Genomic DNA, 24930 nt, shown 5'->3' with positions numbered 1-24930 from the left:
GCTCAATCTCACGATCCCAAGGTCATGACCTGAGCCAAAATCAAGAGTCAGACACTTAAGACTGAGCCACCCAAGCACCTTGGGGCTAATTTTTAAAATAAAGCCAAAACAAAACACAGTTCCCATTGAAAAAAAAGGATGAAAGAAATGAAAACTCTCCTTGTTAAATACGAAACATAACAGCAAGAATAGAGTAATTTTTCTAGCATGGCAGGTTCTCCAGTCCTTCTAGCTATTACTCAGGGGCAAAGTAGCTAGAGACACCGACGGAGTGCAGTCTTCCAGAGCAGTGGCTCACGAGCGAGCGCAAGAGCACAGGAGAATCACCTCAGGAGCCTTTTAACAAACGATGCCTGGACCCACCCACTGAGCTTCTGATTTAGTTGGTTTAAAGAGGGCCCCAACAATCACATTTCTGAAAAATTCCCCAAGCGATACTGGGTGACTGGGGTTGAGAAGCACTGCTTTGGAGAAAGGGTATGTTTAGGAGAACTCTGATATAGAAAGGACAAGATCTGGAATTGAAAGCCTTGGATTTCAGTCCAGATTCTGGGTGGGTCATTAATTTCTCTTTCTCTCCATCTCTATATTCTCAAAGACAAGATGAGACCTAACAAGGCTGTTGGAAAGACAGAAAAAGAAAAATGTGAAAGGCTGTGAAACATTGCATGGTCATTAAGCAGTATGCAAATATTTACTTAATGCCACCACTAGGATCATCAATCTTTTAGGTCTGGAACTGATAATTTGTGCAGGATCCCACACAGAAAAATGATTAATATGAGCCAAATGAAAACTTACATTTTCATGTTAACAAATCCAAAGTGGAATAAAAGAAATCATTAAGAAGCAGATGGTGATTCCCCTTGAATGAGACATGATCCTAGAGAAATAGACTGCTAACCTTAGGAGCAAAGGCCCTTCATTAACGCTCATTATAGTTAATTGCTATGTTCACAAACTAATCAACATGAGAGGACGATCAATCTCAATCTCCTTGCTATAGCAGCCTGGAAATTCAGGGCCAGAAGTAATTTAGCACCCCAGATTTTCATCATCTGACAAAATCTGTCCTTTCATTTCAGAGCTCTTTTGCAAGGTCTTCTGCTAAAGCTACTCTATTCCTTCAAGGGAGATGTCTCCAACACCCTATTTATTGCTTTAAAAAATTTCATAATAAAACATGAATTAGACTGTTCTGATAATTATTTTAAGGTCAAAAAAATGTCTGGACCAAACTTATTTAAAACTTAGTCTGGTAAAAAGAAAAGAGTGTTTCCTAATGCAAACACTGTGCTTCCAGCATAGGGACTAAAAATCCATCTAAACATCTGCCATCGATTTTATTTCTTTTTAATTTTTAATTTCTTATTTTTATTTTTTAATGTTTCTTTGCCTTTGAGACAGAGAGAGATAGAGCACGAGCGGGGGAGGGGGAGAGAGCGAGGGAGACACAGAATCCGAAGCGGGCTCCAGGCTCCAAGCTGTCAGCACAGAGCCTGATGCGGGGCTCGAACTCACAAGTCGTGAGATCATGACCTGAGCCACAGTCGGCCGCCCAACCCGAGCCACCCAGGTGCCTCTAAACACCTGCCATCAATTTTCTGAAATTATAATTTCCAACAGATATGAGCTGGGTACTAAGCACTGTAAAAGTTGTCTCTGGGAGAGAACATTGTCCTCTGTCACTTTCCGTTAGTGATGAGTCTTCCCTCATAACTGAGGAAACAACTGCTGTGTAGGGACAGGAACATTTGTAGTGCCAGGTCAGGTTCCTTGGTCATGGCCACATGGTAATCACTGTCCACTGGAAAGGGTATTGGCTGGAAACGAGAAGATCTGGCATTGTGGGGTGTGTGTATATGTAGGTGATCTTTAAGAGGTATGCCTTTTAGCTGATTTCTGCTTCAGTTTGTCCACCCCATACCCTGGCAAAACCCCAGAGGCTGATTCAGTTCTGCCATCTGCTCCTTCCTGCACCAGGTGCAGCTGGTGTGGAAAGGTATCAGAGAGCAGTGTTGACTACTGCACCACTACAAACTCATGGCCTCCAATCGCAATGCTGCTCAAAAAATGCTCCATCATCTCTCCCTGAGTTCTCTAATAATCTTACTATCAGTCTTTCAGCTTCTTTGCTTGCTCCTTCCCAAACTGTTTTCCACAAAGTGGCCAGAGTCCTTTATTTAAACCTGCACACAACCATGTCATTTGACTGCTCACAGCCCTTTAAAGAGCTTCCCATTCCACCAAACTCGTTCCATGTACATGTGGGCCCCCATCTCCCTTTCAAACCTCACCTCAGGCCACTCTCCTCCTTGCTAGTATGCTCTAACCACAACAGTCCCCTTTTGGTGCCTCACATGCTAGACCTTTGTGTTTTCTGTTACGGACTGAATGTGTGCCTCCCACAATTTCTACATTGAAGCCTTAACCCCCATTATGGCCGTATTAGGAGGTGGGGCCTCTAAGCAAATAATTAAGGTTAAATGAGGCTATAAGGGCAGGGCCTTGAACTGACAGGATTAGTGTTCTTATAAGAAGATGCATCAGAGAGCCGGTGTACATGTGTGCTCTTGTGCTCCTGCTCTCTGGTTTTCTCTCTTACCTTGCCAACAACCAAGGAAAGGCCATGTGAGGATATAGCCAGAAGGTGGCTGTCTGAAGGACAGGAAGAGAGCCCTCACTAGAAATTTAATTTGTTGCACTTTGATCATGGACTTCTATCCTCCAGAACTGCGAGAAAATAAATTTCTATTGGTGAAGCCACCCAGTCTGTGGTGTTTTGTTGTAGCAGCCCAAGCAGACTAATAATATACTGCCTTAGAGTTTTTAACATATTCTAGTTCCTTCTTTCTGGAGCCCCCCTCTTCCGTCTTCCTCATTTTCTTCCTCTTTCTGCTTCCTTACTTCCCATTTTAACATGCCCTCCAATCTAATAAAACAGCTCTCCCAAAAGTCATTAATTATTACCATTTTACCAAAGCCAATAAATGTTTATCCTCTTAGTTTACTGGACCCTCTCTGTCCCATGTGACACCCCCCGTCCCCCGCCCCCAGTCCCTGAACCCTTTACTTCCTTGGCTTTGATTGCACTACTTTCTCTAACCATTTCCTTCCTGTGCTGTTTTTATGTTAGCGTTCCACTTGATTTTGTCTCTGGCCAAAAAAAGACAGTTCTTTTCTGTATAATACAGAAAATTCCTTGGGCAATCTTATGGTTTTAACTTGAATAGTGTGTTGATAATCCCCAAACCTATCTCAGTCATCTGAAGTAGATCTGAGTATCCAAGTGCCTGCTACTCATCTCTAATTGGATAGTTCACAGGTGTCTTATATTCAAGATATCTATAACTAAAGTCTTTATCTTCCTCTGTAAACCAGTCTCTCTTTTTAATTCCTCAGTCTTAGTTCATGGTGCCACCCTTTGTGTGAACAAGAAACCTAGGGGGTTGTTCTGGACTCGCCCTTATTCCTCGCCCGCTGCTTTTTTTTTTTCTTCAAGTACGAGAGATGAATTAGTTACAGTATTTGCTTCATGACACTCTCATTTTGTTGGTACCCGTGCTAGTACCTTCCCACAGTTCCTTCTCTTCCTGTAAACAGAGAGACTCACCTTTCCCTCCTTGAAGTGCTTCTTGAGCTGCTTCTGCATGGCGGTCAGCTTCTTGGACTGTACCCCGCTGTAGGCCAGCAGCATGCCACCAAACTGCCTCTCGGTAATTTTCCCATCCACCGGGTCATGGCGCTCGAACTGGGAGGGAAACAGAAAGAGTGTTCTTGGGATCAAATGCAAAGTCTTTTGACATGGAATGTGGAATGAGCAACTGCGTTGGATGGCAGAAAATAGTTGATGGCTGCCAAGACTGCATTTTTGAACTATAATTTTCACTAAGATTTGAAAAATTAATCAGAAACAGAAGATCTGGGTTCTTATTTCAGCTTTGCACTATTTATGACTTCAGGAAAGTCACCCAACTACTCTGGGCTTCGGTTTCTTCACGGATAAGACGGAGCTGCTGTGATACCTCATGGACCTTACAGAGCAGGAGCATCCAATGTTAAAACTCCATTCCAATTCATGAGTAATATTATTGGTGATAAGTGCTGTATGGGTGGGTCATCCATGTCCCCGTTACTCAGTGATAACTTGAAAGCTAATTATTCCCTCCCAGTATTTATTATAATCAGTAGGCAATTACAAAGGAGGGGAATCCTCCCCCAGGACTCAAGCTAGAGAAGACCGTCTACCTGTCACAGACTTAGAGGAATAGCAACTAGCTATGGAGCAGATGGGTCAAGATTGAAGGAATGTAGCAAACACTGACTCTCAAATGCCCCTGCCCTTTGGGAAATGAGTGCAGTCTCCCAGGAAGTGGTAGGGGATGCCAGCAGAAGCTCACTGAGCCCTTGGACAGGAAGACTAGCACTGAGCGCTGGAGGTGAGGGACAGGTAAGGAGGTGCTCTCAGACATGGCAAAAATGCCAGGAACTAGAAGTTAATGACGGATGTCTATGGAAGTCACAGACACAAAACTCCTAAATAACTTTCACGAAACCTGCAATTACGTGCTGCTAGAAATTAATGAGAATGGGAACATGATAAATAAAACTTGGAAGATATGGCCAAAGGTGATCTTCCAATTTCCTGAAATGTCCTCATAAAACTTCAGTTTGCCTCATCAAAAAAGAAGAGAAAATCCTAGTGCACAAAATTAGAAATGACAAATTGTACGCAACAAAGAATACACATTGAAGATGAATTCATTTTATAATTTTATAAATTAAAAAATAATTTAATAAATTAAGAATTGGAGGATTTTAAGAAAAATACTATCTCCCCCACCCCCACAATTGAGTCAAGAAGTAGAAAATCTGAACAGGCCAAGAAAAAAAAAAAACCCTCTGAAAAAAAGCTAATTATTATAAATATGGTCAACTGTACATCCATAAAGTCATATCAGTTCCTCAATCTGTAATATATTCACACCTTTAAGGATTTCAAAGAAAAGCAATGCATTTTCAGGTTTTCCCCAAAATGGTAATCAAATGCTAGGTCGTCAATAGAGCTTAAAAAAATTCATGGTGTGGGATGCCTTTATTAGACATGCTTATTTATCACAAAACTACTGAAAAATCATTAAATATATTTAAATATGCAGATGGAAAGGTTAAGCATAAAGGACTTCTAGCTAATTTCAGTAATATCTGAAAAACTAAGATTTTCATTTAAAAATGGAGACAGAAAAGTTATTTCTGTACCAGCTGCACTGGTTAGCGATACTTATAAATGCATAAAGAACAACATGGCTAACAATGGGCCCAGAAACCAGAAAGCAAAACCATTTGAAGATGGTAAAAATATCCCCATAGTTTTATTGGAAGATAAGTTACCAGGAAACTTTAAGATTCTCATGTGGCAGGGCATAATCCTGTTCTCATAAGAGGGGTATAGAAAGACATAAGACACTGCTAAGTAAGGTCACGTCAACAAACATTTCCTGAATGTCTACTAGTTATCTAGCACTGTGTTAGTCATTATGGACTGCAGGACAGAAGAAGATTCAGTTTCTGCCCTCAATATGTGACACAAAATAAGGAAGCATGTAGTCAAGAGTGAATTTCTCTTTCAATTCTCATTTCCTCAGTTAGCTTGGTAAGTTGTTTATACATTCATATCCTCACTAGTGGGACTGTATCAGTGAGCAGGACACGGAAACTACATTTTAGCAACAACAACATTTACCGAGCACTACTATGGGCCAGGAACTTCACCCATGTATTCCTTCATCTAATCACTTCAAAACACTAGAGCAGATATTATCAGCTCCAGTTTTGGGATAAGAAAACCAAGGCAACAGGAAGTTCCATGTGGCAGAGCTGAGACTCAAACTCAGCTCTGTTAGGATCCAAAGACTTTATCTCAATATCACACCGTTTCATCATTCTAAGCAATGTACGAATCCATCCTATGGGACAGCACTGCATTGTTTTGGATAAACTAATACAACCATGGGGTTTAGTCACATTTAAGTGAGAAGTAAAATTATTTCCAAAGAAATCGACATCATCAGTGTTAAGTGAAGGCCTCTTTTTTAAACTCAACTACTAGGGGTGCCTGGGTGGCTTAGTCAGTTAAGCATCTGACTTCAGGTCATGATCTTACTGCTCGTGGGTTCAAACCTCACGTTGGGCTCTGTGCTGACAGCTCAGAGCCTGGAGCCTGCTTCAGATTCTGTCTCCATCTCTCTGCCCCTCCTCTGCTGGTGCTCTGTTTCTCTCTCTCTCTCTCTCAAATAAAAAATAAAACAAACAAAAAATAAACTCAACTACTCAATCCTTCATTTCTTGTTACCCCATCACTTCTACAGAGCTGATTAATTTTTTGATTAATTTTTGAAAATATCAAAAGTTTTCAGGATTCAATTTAAGTTTGATTTATGGTTCAATTTACTATCCTGAAACAACATGGAAGACTGATAACATTTTTGCAAATTGGAGTACTTTCTACAATGTGTAAATTAGATCCTCAATGAAAGGTGACACTGGGCAGGAGCTGGAGATGCACAGGTGAGCAACAGGCTTCAAGAGGTGAGTAAGGGAAACACAGCTGTGGCCGCTGCTCCCCCAGGTAGGCTTTACCAATTTAGATGCTCACTGTACCTCTATCTGTGAGATTTCACAGCGATGGAGAAACTCCACCTATCTGAATTAGAGGAGTCTGAAGCTGTATCCTATGAGACAGACTCAAGGGTGAAATGCTTGCTGTTCACAAGGCTGGCAGCAGTGGCAGCTTGTTCCAGGCAAGCTGTATTCGTCTGCTCTCCACAGGGGCACAAAGCCTCACCTCTGTGATTTTCAAAGACAATAAAGACAATTTCCAGTAGAGGTTTCCAAGGAACAGTTCCAATGCTCAAATTAGACTTTTTATTAATGTTCTTTGGAAAACTCAGACTTGACTTTGGGCAGTAGGTTCTATTATTATATTACTGTTATTATTTTTATGTGGCTGGAACTTGAAAGGAAATAGAAACTGTAAAATTCTGCTCCGGGAAGTATGGCCCACTACAAAGTTACTACCTCCTCTGTAATTTGATTTGGGGCAGCACCTCTCCTTTTAGGTTTTTAGGCTCTTCTGAGGCAACACTGCCTTATTTCTGAGGTCTTAAACACAGCTGGAAGAGGTGGGGGACAGCAGTTTCTCTTTACATACAAAACTGCTAATGGGAACTGGCATGAACTAATGTGCTATTCATTCGACATTTATTAGCTGAGGACCTCCTATGTTGAGGCTAGGGAACTTCAAGGGCAGTTTCTCAAGGACCTTCACTGGGGCTACGTTTTTAAGAGCTACAGTTAGATATCACATGGCTCTAGGGATGAAGGGTGTATCTTAAGTCTATAAAATCCTGTGGATGTAACTCCTGGAGCACAGCGTGCATGTAATTCCCCAGGTCATGAGACTGTCTTTGGGGAAAGATATAGGTTATTACAAAATTATCACAATGTAGAGAGCTTCCAATTGTGTATTTGGAAGCAATTCAAATGACTAGCTTGCATTTTACTTAGTCAAACATTGATACAGCCTTTTATGTTGCACTTCAATGGTAAGAAATTCCAATCTATTTGCTCCCGCAGCACAGAATGTGTGCGTTCCATCACACCATCCACCATTTGCTTTGTTTTTCTGTCTAGGAAGTCTTCTCTTCTGTAGCCACTGCCACTTTCCCAAAAGGATACAAGCTGTTGGCTCCCTTTTGTTCCCCAGGGGGTTGCAAAGAGGGGCCAAAGGAGAGGAGCCAAAAAACTGTCCACAAGATTTTTCCTGGCTTTCTTTTCATATTGTGCCTCTTGTTCCCACTGCTGCCCCGTGTTGAGAGAAGGAATAGCTTTTTGGAAGGACAGATGGTCTATATACATCTAGATGAAATGATTTAAGGAATATGGGAAGCCAGAAAGAGAAGAAAACATGTATTATGAACAAAGGCCAAAAAAAAAAAAAAAAAAACGATTTTTAAAGATTATAAAAGGAAAAAGAAATCAGTATCTGCAAGTGGATCTTGATTTATTAAAGACTTCCGAGGTTAATATATTCCAACAAATGTAAACTTCAACCTTGTTCTCTTTCACACAATTATCTTTCAGGAGATTTTGTCTATCTCATAGAGTAAATCCTGCCTTTATACAAGTATTTCAGAATGATAATTTTCTTGATAGGCTTTTTCTAGTTTCTGAGCTGCATAATGCAAGTAATACAGAGTAATCTCAAGCCACTGGGCTGAACACATCTATTTTTTTCAACATGACAGTGTTTGTCTTTTTTTTTTTTTTAAGTCATCTATACCCAACGTGGGGTTCGAACTCTGACCCTGAGTTCAAGAGTCACATGTTCTACTGACTGAGCCAGCCAGGCATCTCTTGAGATCTTCACCATGCCACTGCTGCTCCCACCAGGAGTCTGAGGACAACTGTCTGTTGGGCCCACGGAAAGGAAGAACAATTACAGGCAATGTTCTCTACTGCAAACCCACTTAGTGACCATGACATTCACACTTCATCCTTTGAATGGGAAATCCGTAACTACAGTTGGCAGGGAACATCAGAGAGCCCCAGGTCAAACTGCCTGGAGCCTGAATTTTCTTGATCATTAAAGATAAGATGCATCTTCACTGTCAACACTTAATATACTTGTCTTTTGGCTAACTGGCAAGGTGAGGAAGAAGTCCACAATTTGGAATGGAGGCAACATGGTTCAGCATCCTCAGCAAGGGCCAAAACAATCCTTAGAGTCTAGGACCATGAGATTATATATTACCAAACTAAACTGCTGAACTTTTCTACTTCAAAACCAAGGATACTATCCATTAATTTTTTTTTTTTTTAAGTTCAGGGTGATCAAATGAAGCAACAGGGTGATCAAATGAAACAACTTAAATAAAATCAGTAACCAGAAGAAGGTTAACTTTCAGTCTGATAGTCAAAACCAAGAAGATAATAAGACCGATGCATAAACTTATTACAGAATAATAAAAATCAGGGTATACTTGACTGAGAGTGTTGGGGAAAAACATTTTAGATCTGGAACAAGGGGTTTCGAGATAAGTTTTGGCTTTATTTGACAAAAAGTAATATGCTAAAGTGACTAAGAACAAGGGTTTTAGAATCAGCAAGGCCTGGATCCGAATCCCGCCTTGAACCTATACTTGCTGCTGTGACTTTAGGTAAATGGCTTATTCCCTCTAAGGCTTCAAAATCTTCCTACCCAAAAAAATGGAGATAATATTCACAACCTCAAAGTGTTGTAAGTACTAAATGAAATAACATATGTAAAGAAATTAGCAGAGTTTGGTGCATAATTAGCATTCAATAAATGTGGCAATTAGTATTTTTATCACCATGATGCCACTTCCCAGGACGCTAAAAGCCTCAATTGATTATTCTGTTCTTAGTAGGTTTTACTTAAGTTCAATTATTACTTCTCACTGTTCTTTTCATAATTGCTTTTGGTCAGTCTTTGATTGCAGAATAATACTTTCACATTTGGAAGGCAGAAAAAGTAAATGCAACAAATTTTATTTATTATTCAATACATTAGAATGACTTCCAGATTAGATTGACTGAAGCAGAACACCACTTAACAAATCCTACATTCTGGTCATGTATGACCAGACAAAAAACTTGCATGAAGGATGTGCTTAATAAATACGTATTGAGTGAGAACAGACGAAACACCTGAAAACTAATTCACAACGCTGTCCTATTATTGAGAGGATTTCCTATCTGAGGCCAGGGTTACCTTTCCATTTCTCCCTTAATGATATCTACTTCCATGACAGTGCTTTCCAGAAGAATACTCTTGAGAATGTTATTCATTATGGCTAATCAGTAACATATTTGAGTGATTACTACCTGGCAGATGCTGCCTTGGGAATTTATATAATCCTCACAACATTCTATAACAGGTGTTCCATGGAAACATAGGTAGAGTATTTAAATAACTTGCCTGTACAGTTAATCTGGGGAGAAATTTCTGTCTGGCTTCCATCAGAACAGTTTATTTGCTCTTCACCATGAATCATGTTTCCCTTTTTATCCTGGTTACTGGAAGCTTAGAGTCAAATTTGTGGCCCACCTCTAATGAGAACAGGAAACTTTATCATTCATATGGTTCATAATAACCTTACTCCTGGCTTTCTCTTACCTTCTTCCTTTAACTTTCATTTCTCAGCAAGTTTTAATTAACTTTTGTCTCACTGAATGTATTTATTAAGGCCTTTAAAAATCCCTTCTAGGGGTTGCCTGGTTGATTCAGTCAGTAGAGCATGTGACTCTTGATCTTGGGGTCATGAGTTAGAGCCCCACATTGGGTATAGAGATTACTTAAATAAAATCTTTAACAAATCCTTTCTTAAACAAGGCAAGATATGAAAAATGGTGTTGGATACGTAGGTTGTTTCAGTTTTGGGTTAAAATAAATACCACCACTGGGATAAACTTTTCCTGCACTTATTTTTTCATTATTATTTTTGGATTGATCTCTAAAAATGGAATTATGAAATCAAACTCTATAATCTTTTTAAAATGTATTATGAAATATTTGATATATACAAAATAATATACATATAGATGTATATAATGTGTCTAATATATATGTGTATAATGTATAATATGTGTATATAAGATGTGTATAATGTATAATAATAAAACACCATGAACCTCCCACTTAACCTGAGAGAGGAAGAATTAGCACAACAGTTGAAGCTCATCCCCCTCCCCCCTGTAAGAGGTAATTACCATATGGAATTCTTTTTCTATCGCCTTGTTATTTTTTTTAGCTTAAAACACATGTTTGTGTCCCTAAGCAATATATTGTTTATTTCTCCTTGTTTTCGAACTTCATTAAATCGTTTCATACTGATTGCATTCTTTCGTAATTTGCTTTTTTCAGTGTTAGATTTGTTTTGTCCCAGTGTTATATTTCTAAGATTCATCGATGTTGATACATTTAAGTGTGCTTCTTTTAGTTTTACAGTTATAGATTTCTATTGTTTGAGGGTGCCACTATTACCAGTTTTCCTATAAATGGGTATCTGAGTTATTGTCAGCTTTTTTGCTATTATGAACAAAGCTGTTATGAACATTCTTTTATTAGTGTCTTTGTGAAATGGGAATAAGAGTTCCTAGTCTAGACTATATATCTCGAATTGGAACTGCTGGCTTTTCAAGATAATATCCAATTATTCTTATATTTATTATAAAAATATTTCTATATTTCTATATTATTATATTTTATCTTATATTATTTTGGACATATATTTTTGGTCTCCATATGTTATATACAATATGACAAAATATATTTTATATATTATTTATTATATATTTATTCTTATAAAATATCAAAGGAATCACCAATATGTTTATCAGCTATGTATAAGAGCTCCCACTGCTTCTCATCTTTACCAGCACTTGGTATTGTCAGACATTTAGTATTTTGCCAACCTAGTGTCTCTAAAAGTGATTGGTATAAACTCTTTTTTTTTTTTAACATTTATTTATTTTTGAGAGAGAGAGCGAGCATGAATAGGGGAGGGTCAGAGAAAGAGGGAGACACAGAATCTGAAACAGGCTCCAGGCCCTGAGCTGTCAGCACAGAGCCCGACGCAGGGCTTGAACCCACGGACCGGGAGATCATGACTTGAGCTGAAGTCAGACGCTTAACCTACTGAGCCACCCAGGCGCCCCTGGTATAAACTCTTTAAAGCTCTTGATTCATATTACCAAGTTAATTTGCAGGAAGATGTATCAATTTGCAGTCCCAATAGTATATGAGAATACCTATTTCTCATACACTTCACAATATCAAGTTTGATAATAAAAAATTCATCACTAGGGGAAAATAACTTATTTTAATTAATATTTTTTTGATTATTAGTGAGGTTGACCATTTCTATAATGTGTACTGGCCATTTCTATTTCTTCCTTTGAATTTTTTGTTTATATTCTTTGCCTATATTTTGTAGAAATGCTCATATTTGTCTCATTAATTTATAAGATTAAAAATATTTGCCCTTTATTAATATAGTTTTAAGTTTGTTTTATGCATAAAAGTTCTTTTATTTTTTAAAGTTTATTTATTTTGGGGGGGGGAGAGAGAGGGAGGGAGGGAGAGAGAGGGAGGGAGGGAGGGAGGGAGAGAGAGAGAGAGAGAGAGAGAAAGAGAGAGAGAGAATCTCCTGTCAGCACAGATGTCAGCACAGAGCCTGATGCAGGGCTCAAACTCACAACCCATGAGATCATGACCTGAGCCGAAATCAAGAATTTGGAGCTTAACTGAATGAGCCACCCAAGTGCCCCTACAAGTTTTTTGTTTTAATGCACAGAAGTTTTAAATCTTTATTGCAGTGAAATGCATGGATCTTTTCCTTTCTGAATTGTTTTCGCTGGTTTATATCTAGCAAATCTTTCCTTGTAAGATAAGAGGCTAATTAAGTACTGACTTATAGTTTCTTCATTAAAAAAAAAAAACAAGAAAATATTAAAACATCTCTCAACACCAACCAAAGTGATTAAATCCTCAGAACAAAAAGGGAGATCATCAGCTAAGTTTGTATTAAAAGTCCTCCAGTCTGCTGACTTTGTAACTAGTCTGAATGTTTGGGAATTTAGACTAACTTGGGGTCATTTAAGCCTACTAACCTCCAGTGAATTCAGTCCTTTTTTTTGGTTTTTGTTTAAATTCCAAAGAAAAGTTCAATTCCAGTTCAATTCCAAAGAAAAGAAGGCATAAAAAGAACTAGTATACTTACTTGAAAAAATTCCTTAGTTTGTTAAAGAATAATTCATACTCTATCATTTAAAACAGCAAACATTTATATAGCATATATTATGTGCCAGATCCTGTTCTAAGTGCTTTCCATACACTAATTCACATGGCATTTTGATGTACACAAAATTTGTGTGGTTATTTTTCCTTCAGAAAGACTCCAATCAATATGAACAAATCTTAGACTTTGGCAAAATTAACTGCTATTTAATATCCCAATCAATCTATGAAGCTAATCTTTCCACATGGAATTATTATATATAGGATTAGTCTCAAGTTATTGTTTCCTTTAGCATAACTCTTTCAGCAAGCAGATCTTATTATATCCAATTTCCGCTTTCAATAACCATTTTATTCTAAATCACAGCAACAGAAGAACAATCTGTCTTGTTAATATATTCCTTTGAGGGTTGAAGCCCAGCAGTATTCAGAGTTCAAGGGCATTCTTTTCATATGAGATCACAAGAGTTTTGGAGACAGAATCTGACTGTTGGAAAAAAATATAAAAGCTCCAATTTTAGGAGATAAGAGCCAAGGACTAATTGTAGTAGGAAAGCAAAATGCTGTTTTCTTTCACTGCATGTCAGTTTTCCTCTGACTGCACCATTTCTGTAGCTAGCTCTCTGGGATCTACCATCAAGGTGAAAATACAATGTTTTCCATACTGTTTGTGCCCTAGTGTTGCTGACAGCATGTCAGCATTCATAAGAGAGTTAGAGATTTAGCTTGTTGATTACTTGACACTTGATGAACACTAGACAAGGCCTGATGTGCTGACTTTACCTAAAGGTGTGGCAAACTGTGGAGGGCAGCCGCCAGTGTGAAAAGCTTTTAAAAAAAGATGATAATTAAGATATGCAATGTACTTTGGGCTTGGTGTATTCATAGTTGGTCACTTCTTCATCATAGTAGGAGACTGAATAGAGAAAAATAAGTCTCAAGGTGGCTGGGTGCCACTGGGCGGCTCAGTCGGTTAAGCGTCCGACTTTGGCTCAGGTCATGATCTCACAGTTTGTGGGGTCGAGCTCCACGTCGGGCTCTGTGCTGACAGCTCGGAGCCTGGAGACTGCTTCGGATTCTGTGTCTCCCTGTCTCTCTACCTCTCCCCTGCTTGTGCTCTGTCTCTTTCTGTCTCTCAAAAATAAGTAAACATTAAAAAAAAAAATTAAAAAAAAAAAAAAGAAAAAGAAGTCTCAGTAAAATACTAGTAAACCAAAACTAGCAACATATAAAAAGGGTTATATACTATGACCAAGTGGAATTTATGCCATAAATGAAAGGGTAGTTTAACACCTGAAAATCAATTAATGTAATAAATCATATCAATAGAATAAAAATAAAAAAGTATAGGATCAAAAAAAGAAAAAAGTAAACAAATTAAAAACCAAATAAAATATTTTTTAATAGCAATCTTGGGGAGACAGGCACAAATATCTTTGTGTTACCATTTTCATATGGGGATCTGGGTAATTTCTCCCCTTATTATATGAGAGAAAACTCTCTAGGTCAGTAGGCAGTAATCACTGGCAACTAATCAGAATATCAAAACTTGCATAACAGAGGCAAGAAGGATATTAATTTTTAGTGGGCCCCAGCATGGTGTAAATCAGCCATCAACTCACTAAAATATGCAACATGTTCCCCAAGCTGTGATCATGTGCCCAATGCTTTTTCACAGCAATAAGATATAAACATAAAAGACTTTCTATAGCAAGGAGAATCCAATCAGTTTCAGACCTTCTGTATTCCAGAGAAGGCTTTTATCAGCTGTGAAAGGACTTGGAATCCCTCATCGCTCCAGAGAAAGACTTGCTTTATGCTGAGCATTTGGGCTTTTCTTTATGTTATTTTCCTTGCCTGGGATCTTGCCCCCTTACCTAAGTACACAAACCCTGTCCTCTCTTGAACTTAACTTAACATCTCCTCAAGGCCCTACTGATTATTCCAAAACACACTCAACTTTCCTGAGTCTTCTGAGCTCCTACAATAGGTAAGGTCTAGATCCCATAGAGAGTATGCTTTGCATTATATTCCCCCCTCCTTTTTTTCAGAGGGGGGATAAGGGCAGAGGGAGAGAGGGAATCTTAAGCAGGCTCCACACTCAGCATGGAGCTGGATGCAGGGCTTGATCCCAGAACTGTGAGATCATGACCTGAGCCAAAATCAAGAATTGTTAGATGCTTAACCAACTCAGCCACCCAGGCACCCCATCCATTATTTTTTAAAAAGCCTATATCTCTCTCATAACATTATTCACTGTTTTTAAATGTTTATTTATTTTTGAGAGACAAAGACAGAGAGTGAGTAGGGAAGGGTCAGAGAGAGAGGGAGACACAGCATCCAAAGCAGGCTCCAGGCTCTGAGCTGTTAGCACAGAGCCTGACGCGGGGCTTGAACTCACGAACCATGAGTTCATGACCTGAGCCGAAGTCGGACGCTCAACCGACTGAGCCACCCAGGCACCCCAACATTATTCACTTTTTGAAGGAGTGTATGCCTTGTATATTTTACTGTGTCATACCCAGAGCAGAGCATGCGCTCAATGAATATTTGGTAGACTGATTAAATCTCTCCCTCATTTATAAGACTCACCTACCAATTCTGTATTTATCATCTAATAGGAGCATAAGACACACTTTCCAGCCTACACCCTTGAATACCTAAGGAGAAGCTGTGCCACTTCTTTAGAATTGGTAATTATCCCCAGGAAAAAAAATCCCAAAGTTGCCCTTAGAGTTTCAAGGACATGACGAGATGTGGGCTCTGTTATGAAGTTCCATCTGCTCCTTTACCTGAGTCTAGTTATATACAGTTGACCCTTGAACAATATGGGTTTGAACTGTATGGTCCACCTATACCCATAAGTTTTTGATAAATACAGTACAATACTGTAAATATATTTTCTCTTCCTTATGGTTTTTTTTTTTTTTTGAGAGAGAGAGAGAGAGAGAGAGAGGAGGGCAGAGGGAGAGGGAGAGAGAGAATCTTAAGCAGGCTTTAGGCTCAAGGCAAAGCCCAATGCAGGGCTCCATCTCATGACCATGAGATCATGACCTGAACTGAAATCAAGAGTCAGATGCTTAACCGACTGGGCCACCCAGTGCCCCTTTTTCTTCTTCTTTTTTTAAGTAGGCTTCATGCCCAATATGGTGCTTGAACTTACAACCCTGACATCAAGAGTCCCACGCTCTACCAACTGAGCCAGCCAGGCGCCCCTCTTAATCAGTCTTTTTTTTTTTTTTTAATTTTTTTAATGTTTATTTATTTCTGAGACAGAGAGAGACAGAGCATGAGTGGGGGAGGGGCAGAGAGAGAGGGAGACACAGAATCCGAAGCAGACTCCAGGCTCTGAGCTGTTAGCACAGAGCCTGATGCGGGGTTCGAACTCACAAACTGTGAGATCATGACCTGAGCTGAAGCCGGTCGCTCAGCTGACTGAGCCACCCAGGCGCCCCTCTTAATCAGTCTTAACAATGATTTCTTTTCTCTAGCTTACTTTGTTGTAAGAGTATAGTACATAATACACACAACATACAAAATATGGGCTAATTGACTGTTTTTGTTACCAGGAAGGTTTCTGGTTAACAGTAAACTATTAGTAGTTGAGTTTTGGGGGGAGTCAAAAGGTGTACACAGATTTTAGACTGCATTGGGGGGATGGGTTCAAGGGTCAACTGTATAAAATTTCTTTTTTTCTTTCAGCACTTTTATTTATTTTTGAGAGACAGGGCATGGGCAAGGGAGGGGCACAGAGAGAGGGAGACACAGGATCCGAAGCATGCTCTAAGCTGTCAGCACAGAGCCTGATGTGGGGCTCAAACTCACGAACCATGAGATCATGACCTGAGCTGAAGTTGGACACTTAATTGACTGAGCCACCCAGGTGCCCCTCGACTGTATAAAATTTCTCAATAATACTCAGCTCACATCTAACAAACTAAAAGAAATATTCGAAACAGGAAAATCAACAAGCACACAGGAGGATGCAGACACAACAGGCAATGCCAGACTCCGTAGGCCAAAACAATTTGTACACTGAGTCTGAAACTATGCCAGAGTGATAAATTAGGTGAGAGTAGCAGGTACATTTATTTGTTCAAGTGATAACCACAAAAACCCATCAGTAAAGTTTTCCTTCTTCTGTCACTTGATATTAGAAAACTACCATATCCTCAGTTTTTGAAAGATTCAAGCTAGGGCACATTTTAAAAAGCATTATAACCACTTTAATCCACTAGGAAAACGAGAGTATTTTTACCAAAACACAGAGACCCACCCATCTGAATCAGAAGGCTATATTATATCACAGTATCTATAGTCAGGTGAAGATATTTGTAGGAGTCTTTTCATTTAATCTGTATTCATTAAACTTCTAGTTTGATAGCCTCTGAGAAATACGTTATGCAGCACTATATACTCTCCGTACTGGAAGGATTATGATATTCCTCCTGCATCATTATCAGAGATCTTAATTATGTGGGGACTATAAACAAAGCCAGTATATTTCAGTGGCAGGAATTTAGGCTATGCAGTCAGATTGATTTGAGTTTGGTGTTTCGTGGTCACTTACCTATTATGACCTCCTGAACAATTTATTTAACCTTTCCAAGTTTGGTTTCTTCATTTGTAAGATGGGTATAATAAGTTACTTTCCTCTTGGGATTATTTTGAGAGTTAAGTTAGATAATGCTTGAGAAATAATCACCCTAATTTATCTTTTCTAAGATGCATTTACTTATTTTTTTTTTGCATTTTAATACCTCTAAACTCAGTATGCTTTTACAATTGCTGTTAGCTAGGCAGCAACTCTAACATTGTTGTCACTGGCTGTGACAGTGACTGTGTGAATACATCAGAGTGTGCAGAATGGGTGTCTGTGGCTCGGAAGAAAATCCCAGGTAACAGTGGAGTATTCCTTTAAGAAATGCTGCATTACTAATGCTCTTGATGGCTCAAGGACAGTAGTGTATGGAAAAACACAGATTTTGAGTCAAAAAGAAATTCAGAACAGTTGGACTTGAATATGATGAAATTTTAGACCAATTTATTTTGTTCACAATTCCCTTATTATGTGTGTACAAGAATGACACATAATAAATATCTAAACTTAAAGGAGCATTTTAATAGGTCTTAACCAAATATTTTTGGTGTAAAGAAAGCATTTTTGTCATGGTTTGCTTGACGGCATTTTTTAATCTTTCTTAATGGCACATAAAATAATGGTCCATATTCCCACAGTGGATATTTGTGGGATATTTAGATCCCACAAAATACGGTAGTACAGCACTTAGCACATACTAAGAGCAGAGTAAATATTAGCTGCTATTCAGAATAGTATTATTAATAACAATAAGTGTTAGCCACAAAATAATTTGGGGGTCACACCTGCTTCTGTTAACTTCAGCTCTGCTTATTTTTACTTTTTTTTTCTTTTTAAGTTTATTTTGATAGAGAGAAAACATGAGCGGGAGAGGGGCAGTGAGAGAGGGAGAGAGAGAGATCCCAAGCAGGCTCCGCAGTGTCAGTGCAAAGCCTGATGTGGAGCTCGACTCCATGAATTGTGAGATCATGACCTGAGCAGAAATCAAGAGTCCGATGCTCAACTGACTCAGCCACCCAGGCACCCCTAAGCCCTGTTTAAAGAGAAATAAAATTTCTGTTCTCTACAGAGACAATACAGGAAAAAAAAAATGAGAAAGTAAAGAAAAACAACTTAGTAATTCTCTTAACTCTGCTTTCTACTCATCACATGCGCATCTTGCATGTTTATAAGGAGGAAAAGAGGCAGGAGTGGAAACATGCTTAGAACATGGAAAGTTAAATGATAAACTCTTTCTCCATAAAAACTGGACTTATGCAAAAATTTATGGATGTAGGAACCATAAGAATAAATTGTAAGCCCTGTAGTTAGTACATACAGAATACAAACAAATGGACTGAGGGATAATAATGTACAAAATGCTTCCTATTCATTCTCTTGAGTCTCATATTTACCCTTGAAAGAGGTGTAATGGCTATAATCTCCATTTACATAAGAGGAGTCTGAGATTGGAAGGGCAGTGCGACAAGGTCAAGACCACAACATAGTCTGGTGGGTTTTAAAATTACTTCACATGGATGTGTATTACTGGCATGGTTACAGCCATGATAAAATTGCATAATATTGTTTCCACAAATTAATGAGCCCAGACTAGAGGCTGATTTTAAGATCACATAAGTATACATATTCCTAATAAATATGAAAAAATAAAACAGGTAATTACAAGTTACACTGCCAGTTTATACTCGGGAGGACACAGCATCGTAAATAGTTATTAGTTGGTGTTTTCTACAAGAACGATGTCACAGAAGCAAGATATGAAAAAATCAGTGTGGCTGAGTTAGAAAGAAGACTGTATTCATGGAATCCATCATGGTGACTCTATGTTCTACAAAAGTATATAGTTTAACTGAGAGAAACAGAGGTCCACTACACGAAAACAATAAAAGTGTTAAGGTTATACCTATTTTTACCCATATGCACTGAGCAAAATATTAAATTGCACATTCTCAATTTTCTACCTTATTCAGGAAACACTAAAAGACCATAATTTGAGGGCATTATCTGTAAAATTAGAAACACATTCTATTCTTTGGTCTCCAGACCTCCTATCTCAGTTTATCTCACTTGAAATGATTTATCCCTTTTTGGTGGGCTTATTCTTATCACTCATTTTATTTCTGACCATTCAGAAAGCCACTGCGTAGGCAATGAGTTCATACTCATTAGGTTCTATGGAACTGGTTAATATATTCCAAGAAACTAAAAATGATGTTGAAAGTGTCAATTTTTTAGAACAGAAAATGGAGAGCCAGAGAGTGAAATACAATATACAGAAGTTGGAATTCAGGTCAAATTGAGTGACAAGCATAAGAAGACAAACAAGAAAGATAGGAGACCGAAACTCACAAATAGGTAGCTCACTGAAGCTTTAAACAGAAAGTCAGATGAAACAGTGAATCCAATCACAGGCAAAGTGTTAGGCCAGACTACATCAATATCATACTCCTTTGTAAAAGAAAGAAGGAAAGAAAGAAAACAGGTTTCCTCTGGGAGAATTAGAAAATGAAAGAAAGCCATTAAGTTCTTTTATGATGACAATGATGAAAAACAGAAAATGAACTTACTTTCTATTTCTTTTATTTTCTAGGTTAACAATATGTTCAGCTGTCCCTGGCTGGTCAATTACATGTTTTAGAGTACCACAGAGAAACTATCAAGTGAGATTATGTGTTAAATCCCTCAGCGCTGAAGCTCTTTGTTTTTTGTTTTTTAAGTCACCAAGCTAATTGTCTTTCTTAAATGCTAGTTTTTCATCTTGCTTTGTTTTTTTAAAGCAACTTAAGAGACATGGAAGACACTTTTCAATTATGTGGTAGCCTCTTACGTTTTTAAAAAGAGCTAATTAGGAATGTTTCATGCTTAAGCATAAGGTTCTTCAACATGGCAGGGAATCAGAATAATCTAAACAAACGGTGATACCCTATAAGGCACCTGGAGGTCATGTGAAGTTCATTCATTTCCTATATGAGCTCAGTGACCACAGAATCTTCTTCCATTAAGTCTGGGCATGTTTGGGGGTCACTGTTTTGGCTTTTCTGGTTGTATTAAGGCTTCTTTTTGTTGCAAATAATGGAAACCAACTCAAGCTACCTTTAGCAAAAAAGAAATTTAGGAACCCCAAGAGACCAAGGCAGCTCACAGATGGGAAAGGACTGAAAGCCAGGACTAGAAAGCTGGCCCTCATTTCTGTGCAGCTGCTTCAGTTTCTGCTTTAGGTTAGCCCTTCTTCTCTGTGCTTCATGGGTCTACACAGTGGGCAGAGACTATTACCCTGGAGTTCTGGAGAACGTGCTATGGTTCAACTACCAAAAAAAGAGACCAATTGTCCCTAATCCCAATTTCAAATTTCCTATGGAGAAATTCTGGCTGGTCCAACCTGGGTTAGGCAGCCACTCCTGATCCAATTACCTGGGGCAGGGGGAGCGACGGGTGATACGAGGGGAAACAAGGGGGAAGGCACAAAGTACAAAAATGGCTTCCAGGAGCCCACACCTGTGTTTGAGAAGTAGCGTGGAACAAATCCTGGAGAAGAAGGAATTGTTGAAATTTGAGTAGATACTCCAAGAGGGACCTGATACGCTAACCCATAATGATGCCATTGAGAGAGACAGGAAGGGTATATGCATGTGTATGTGTGCCTTTATTAGGCTGGTGTTGTCCACATCTGATGAAATATTTACTAATTCAACACTATTTCCTGAGCATCTCGTTTGTGTCAGGTATCATACCAGGCACTAAGGAAATAATTATGAGCCTAATATTCTCTCTCAGAAGTTTTCAAGTAGTGTTTGGGGACAGGTATTTAATGATCAGGTGACTATTTAATTAAGTGATCTGAAGAAAAAAAAGTACAGGGTGCTTTGGCAACATCTAATATAAAAATGTGGTCTAATTTGGGTTTGGAAGGTGGTGAAACACAGGACTTCCTTGATTGAGAACTGAGTGGGGTTTAACTGAGCTCTGAGGAATAGGAAAGAGGTAACTAGGTGAAGGAAAGGGGGAAGAGAGTGTCCCAGGCAAATCAACAGTAGTGCAAAAGCCCTTAGGTGGAAGACTGATTGGTACGAGATGGATTTGGAGGAGGCAGCAGCAGAGGCCAAATTATAGAGAGCCTATAGGTATCGGTTTAAGTGTTTATTCTAAGAATGATAAGGAAGCCAAGAGTGCCTATAGTAAGACTAGTTAGGAGGCAACTGAAGTAATCCAGGCAAAAGATGACTATAGTTTGGGCTAGAATGGTAGTGGAGACGGACAGAAGTGGTTGGAGGAGATGATGTTACCAAGAGTGATTGTGGGAATGGGTGCGATGGAGAGATCTGTGCCTAATTAGGTTCTTTTCTGCTTCATAAACATTTTTCTTTTTTAAAAGTTTATTTATTTTTGATTGAGAAAAAAAGAGAGAGAGAGAGAACCCACACATGTACAAGTGGGGGAGGGGAAGGGGCAGAGAGAGAGAGAGACAGAGAGAGACAGAGAGACAGAGACAGAGACTGAGAGAGAGAATCCCAAGCAGGCTCTGCAATGTCAGTGTAGAGCCTTACTCGGGGATGACCGAAATATCATGACCTGAGCCAAAATCAAGAGTCATTTGCCCAACCAACCTAGGCACCCAGGCAACCCACCCCCCCATCCAGCCCCACAGTTTCTGTATGTGACTCTTGCTATGTGCAAAGCCTGTGGTTGCTTGGTTTTCTTACTGCTAACCCTAAGCCTTTACTGAAGTAAAGTCAGATGACTCCTCATTTCTGTCTGGCAGGTCTTTCTCTTGCTGGTGCTAGCAGAATATTTTTATGTTTGATATTATACTCCCTTAAATCTTTAAATTATTTTGAATATCTTTCCTTCTTGGGGTCCTATTAGATTTTTGCAACACCTGATATATCAGTGTGAATGGCCAATGCAAGGTAATAGGTGCAGTGGTGACTATTAAAGAAGCTGCTCTTATAATCTCCTGTAGCTCCCAAAGACAGCAGAGATCCCGTACTTTCAAGGATATTTAACTTGAGAAGCCAGATGTAACACAGAAGACAAAGATACAAATATCAGCTGGTCATTCTCAATTCTATCCCTTTAACAGAGTTCAGATACCTACCTTTTCGCCTCTGACCATCATGTAGCTGGGTGGCAACAATAAGCCCCAAATTATCTAGGGAGGATACATGCTGTCCACAGCTTTGCAATACTGGAGAAGACTGCCACATACACATGAGGTTAAGATTACCACACTGTTTTTAGTATGGAGGCAGAGAGGAAGTTAATTGGTATTTTAGATCAGAGCCAACCACTGAATACACTAAAATTATGCCACCACGGTAACATCAGCAAAATTGCACATCGTTCTGTCACATATTTACCAGCAAATACTGGCAGAGAGAGGCAGGTATCTCAAATATTTGAAGCTATCTAGTAACTAGGGCTTGACATATACTAATTATAGCCTAATGGTATTCATTTATCAAGATCATATAACTTTTCCTCTGCTCTGAGGATCTGCCTTATTGAGCCCTCTGGCAGATGGACGTGTTGACTACTGAAAACCCTGAGTGAGAAGGTGAGTCATTTTGGATGACCTCTATCTAGCGGGTTTATAAGGGCCTGGAAAGCTATGCCCATTATGCCAGTTTGAAATTAATTATGTTTCACTAGGACAGTAGGCTCCCGGGCACAGTTGACAAAGTGTGTTTAAAATCTGATTAGCTTTGGTGTGTTGATGATTGCGTGTTCAAATAAATGGACTTGGTATACTCACTGGATCAACCACCTCCACAATTTATTATTTTTCCTGGGCAGAAATTGAATGTAAAACCACATTAACATCACATTTGAGGTTATACATACTCACCAGTGAGGAAAACCAAAGAGATTGCTCCCCCGGCTATCATAACCCTGTCAGAGCATAAAGATATATATTTAAAGTGAACTATAAAACTTAATTCAAATCCACAGGAAAAAAAAATACCACATAGGCTCTTGAAAATCAGATTGAGATAAAATCAGTAAACCAACCACTATAATTTCCTGAGCATTACAAAAATCCCAGTCATTATTTTAGATCCAAATTTAACCTCACACACCCATTTACTTAACAAGAGATGCTAGGAGTTCTCTTGGAAAGGTCTAGTTCAATTTAAGGTGACAGAGGAATTTCCGGTGGGCAGCAAGGTTTGTTCTCATTTCTTTAGTTAATATCACAGATGGGTAAAATGAGAGTTTATACCTAAGTGAATAATTGAAAATTATGTAAAAGGATAACCAAAGAGTAGCTACTTTCTACTTTAAAAGTTCAGGGACACTTGGGTGGCTCAGTCAGTTGAGTGTCCGACTTCAGCTCAAGTCATGAGCTCATGGTTTGTGGGTTCGAGCCCCGCGTTGAGCTCTGTGCTGACAGCTCAGAGCCTGGAGCCTGCTTTGGATTCGGTGTCTCCCTCTCTCTCTGACCCTCCCCTGCTCATGCTTGTCTCTGTCTCTCAAAAAGAAATAAACATTAAAAAAAATGAAAAAAAAAGTTCAAAGTTCATTAGACTTAAGAAATGAAAATTTTAAGATAACCAGAAGGCTAACACTAAGTGATACATTATCTAAGTGTTTTTATATGTATCATATTCTATGCATCATGAGAGCAAAATTCCTTAAATCTTGAGTATAAAAGTAACTTGTTAGGTTTTGAACACACTACCATTGTGTCACAGTGGGAATTTCCCAAGTTGATTATAAAATATCACGGAAAAAAATTATAAAATACTCTCATAATGGATACTGGATTACAAAGTGATTTTTGTAGACATTTTCCTTAAACTGAGGGAATAAATTCACAAGCATGGACGCTAAACACATCATAATGTTTTGGCTGTGAAGTGAGATTTATTTTAAATGTCCAATACTTGTGCCACTAATGGGAGCAATAAACCATGGTTCACAGCATAAAAGGGACTAAACCCCATTCCTTGAGAAAGAAAGAAAGAAAGAAAGAAAGAAAGAAAGAAAGAAAGAAAGAAAGAAAGAAAAAAAGAAAGAAAGAAAGAAACTAAATCCTGAGGATTTAGAGGAAACTTCCTCAGGGGCACCTGGGTGGCTCAGCTAGTTAAGCATTGACTTTGGCTCAGGTCATGATCTTGTGGTTCGTGGGTTTGAGCCCTGCATTGGGCTCTGTGCTGACAGCTCAGAGCCTGGAGCCTGCTTCAGATTCTGTGTCTCCCTGTCTCTCTGCTCCTCCCTGGCTCCTCTCTCTCTCTCTCTCTCTCTCTCTCAAAAAATAAACATTAAAAAAATTTTTTAGAGGAGCCTTCCTCATCAATTCAAAAGCTACATAGTAGGCACATCTCTCTGGAGATGGCAGGGCCCGGGATAAGAATATGGCAAGCATTTGCATATCCTGGATCACAAGAACATGTGGCTGGGTGTCTGGGGAAGCAGAGAGAAACTACTAACATACAATGCTTGAATACTCCTAGGAAGCAAGTGTCTCATGGGAGGGAAGGGAATGGGGCTGCCACTTTGTTCACTCAAT

General features: G+C 38.9%; 1 protein-coding gene across 1 annotated transcript in view; it reads right to left on the bottom strand.

Moving 5' to 3' along the window:
* MICU1 (mitochondrial calcium uptake 1) overlaps positions 1-24930 on the bottom strand; it is a 250315-nt gene that overhangs the window by 35086 nt on the left and 190299 nt on the right. The window contains 1 exon segment of the mRNA XM_032595262.1: positions 3614-3751. Within this exon segment, the coding sequence (XP_032451153.1) occupies positions 3614-3751 (138 nt within the window).

The sequence above is a fragment of the Lynx canadensis genome, chromosome D2 (assembly GCF_007474595.2).
Source record: "Lynx canadensis isolate LIC74 chromosome D2, mLynCan4.pri.v2, whole genome shotgun sequence".
Taxonomy (NCBI): Eukaryota; Metazoa; Chordata; class Mammalia; order Carnivora; family Felidae; genus Lynx; species Lynx canadensis.
This window is presented reverse-complemented; position numbering and strand designations above follow the sequence as displayed.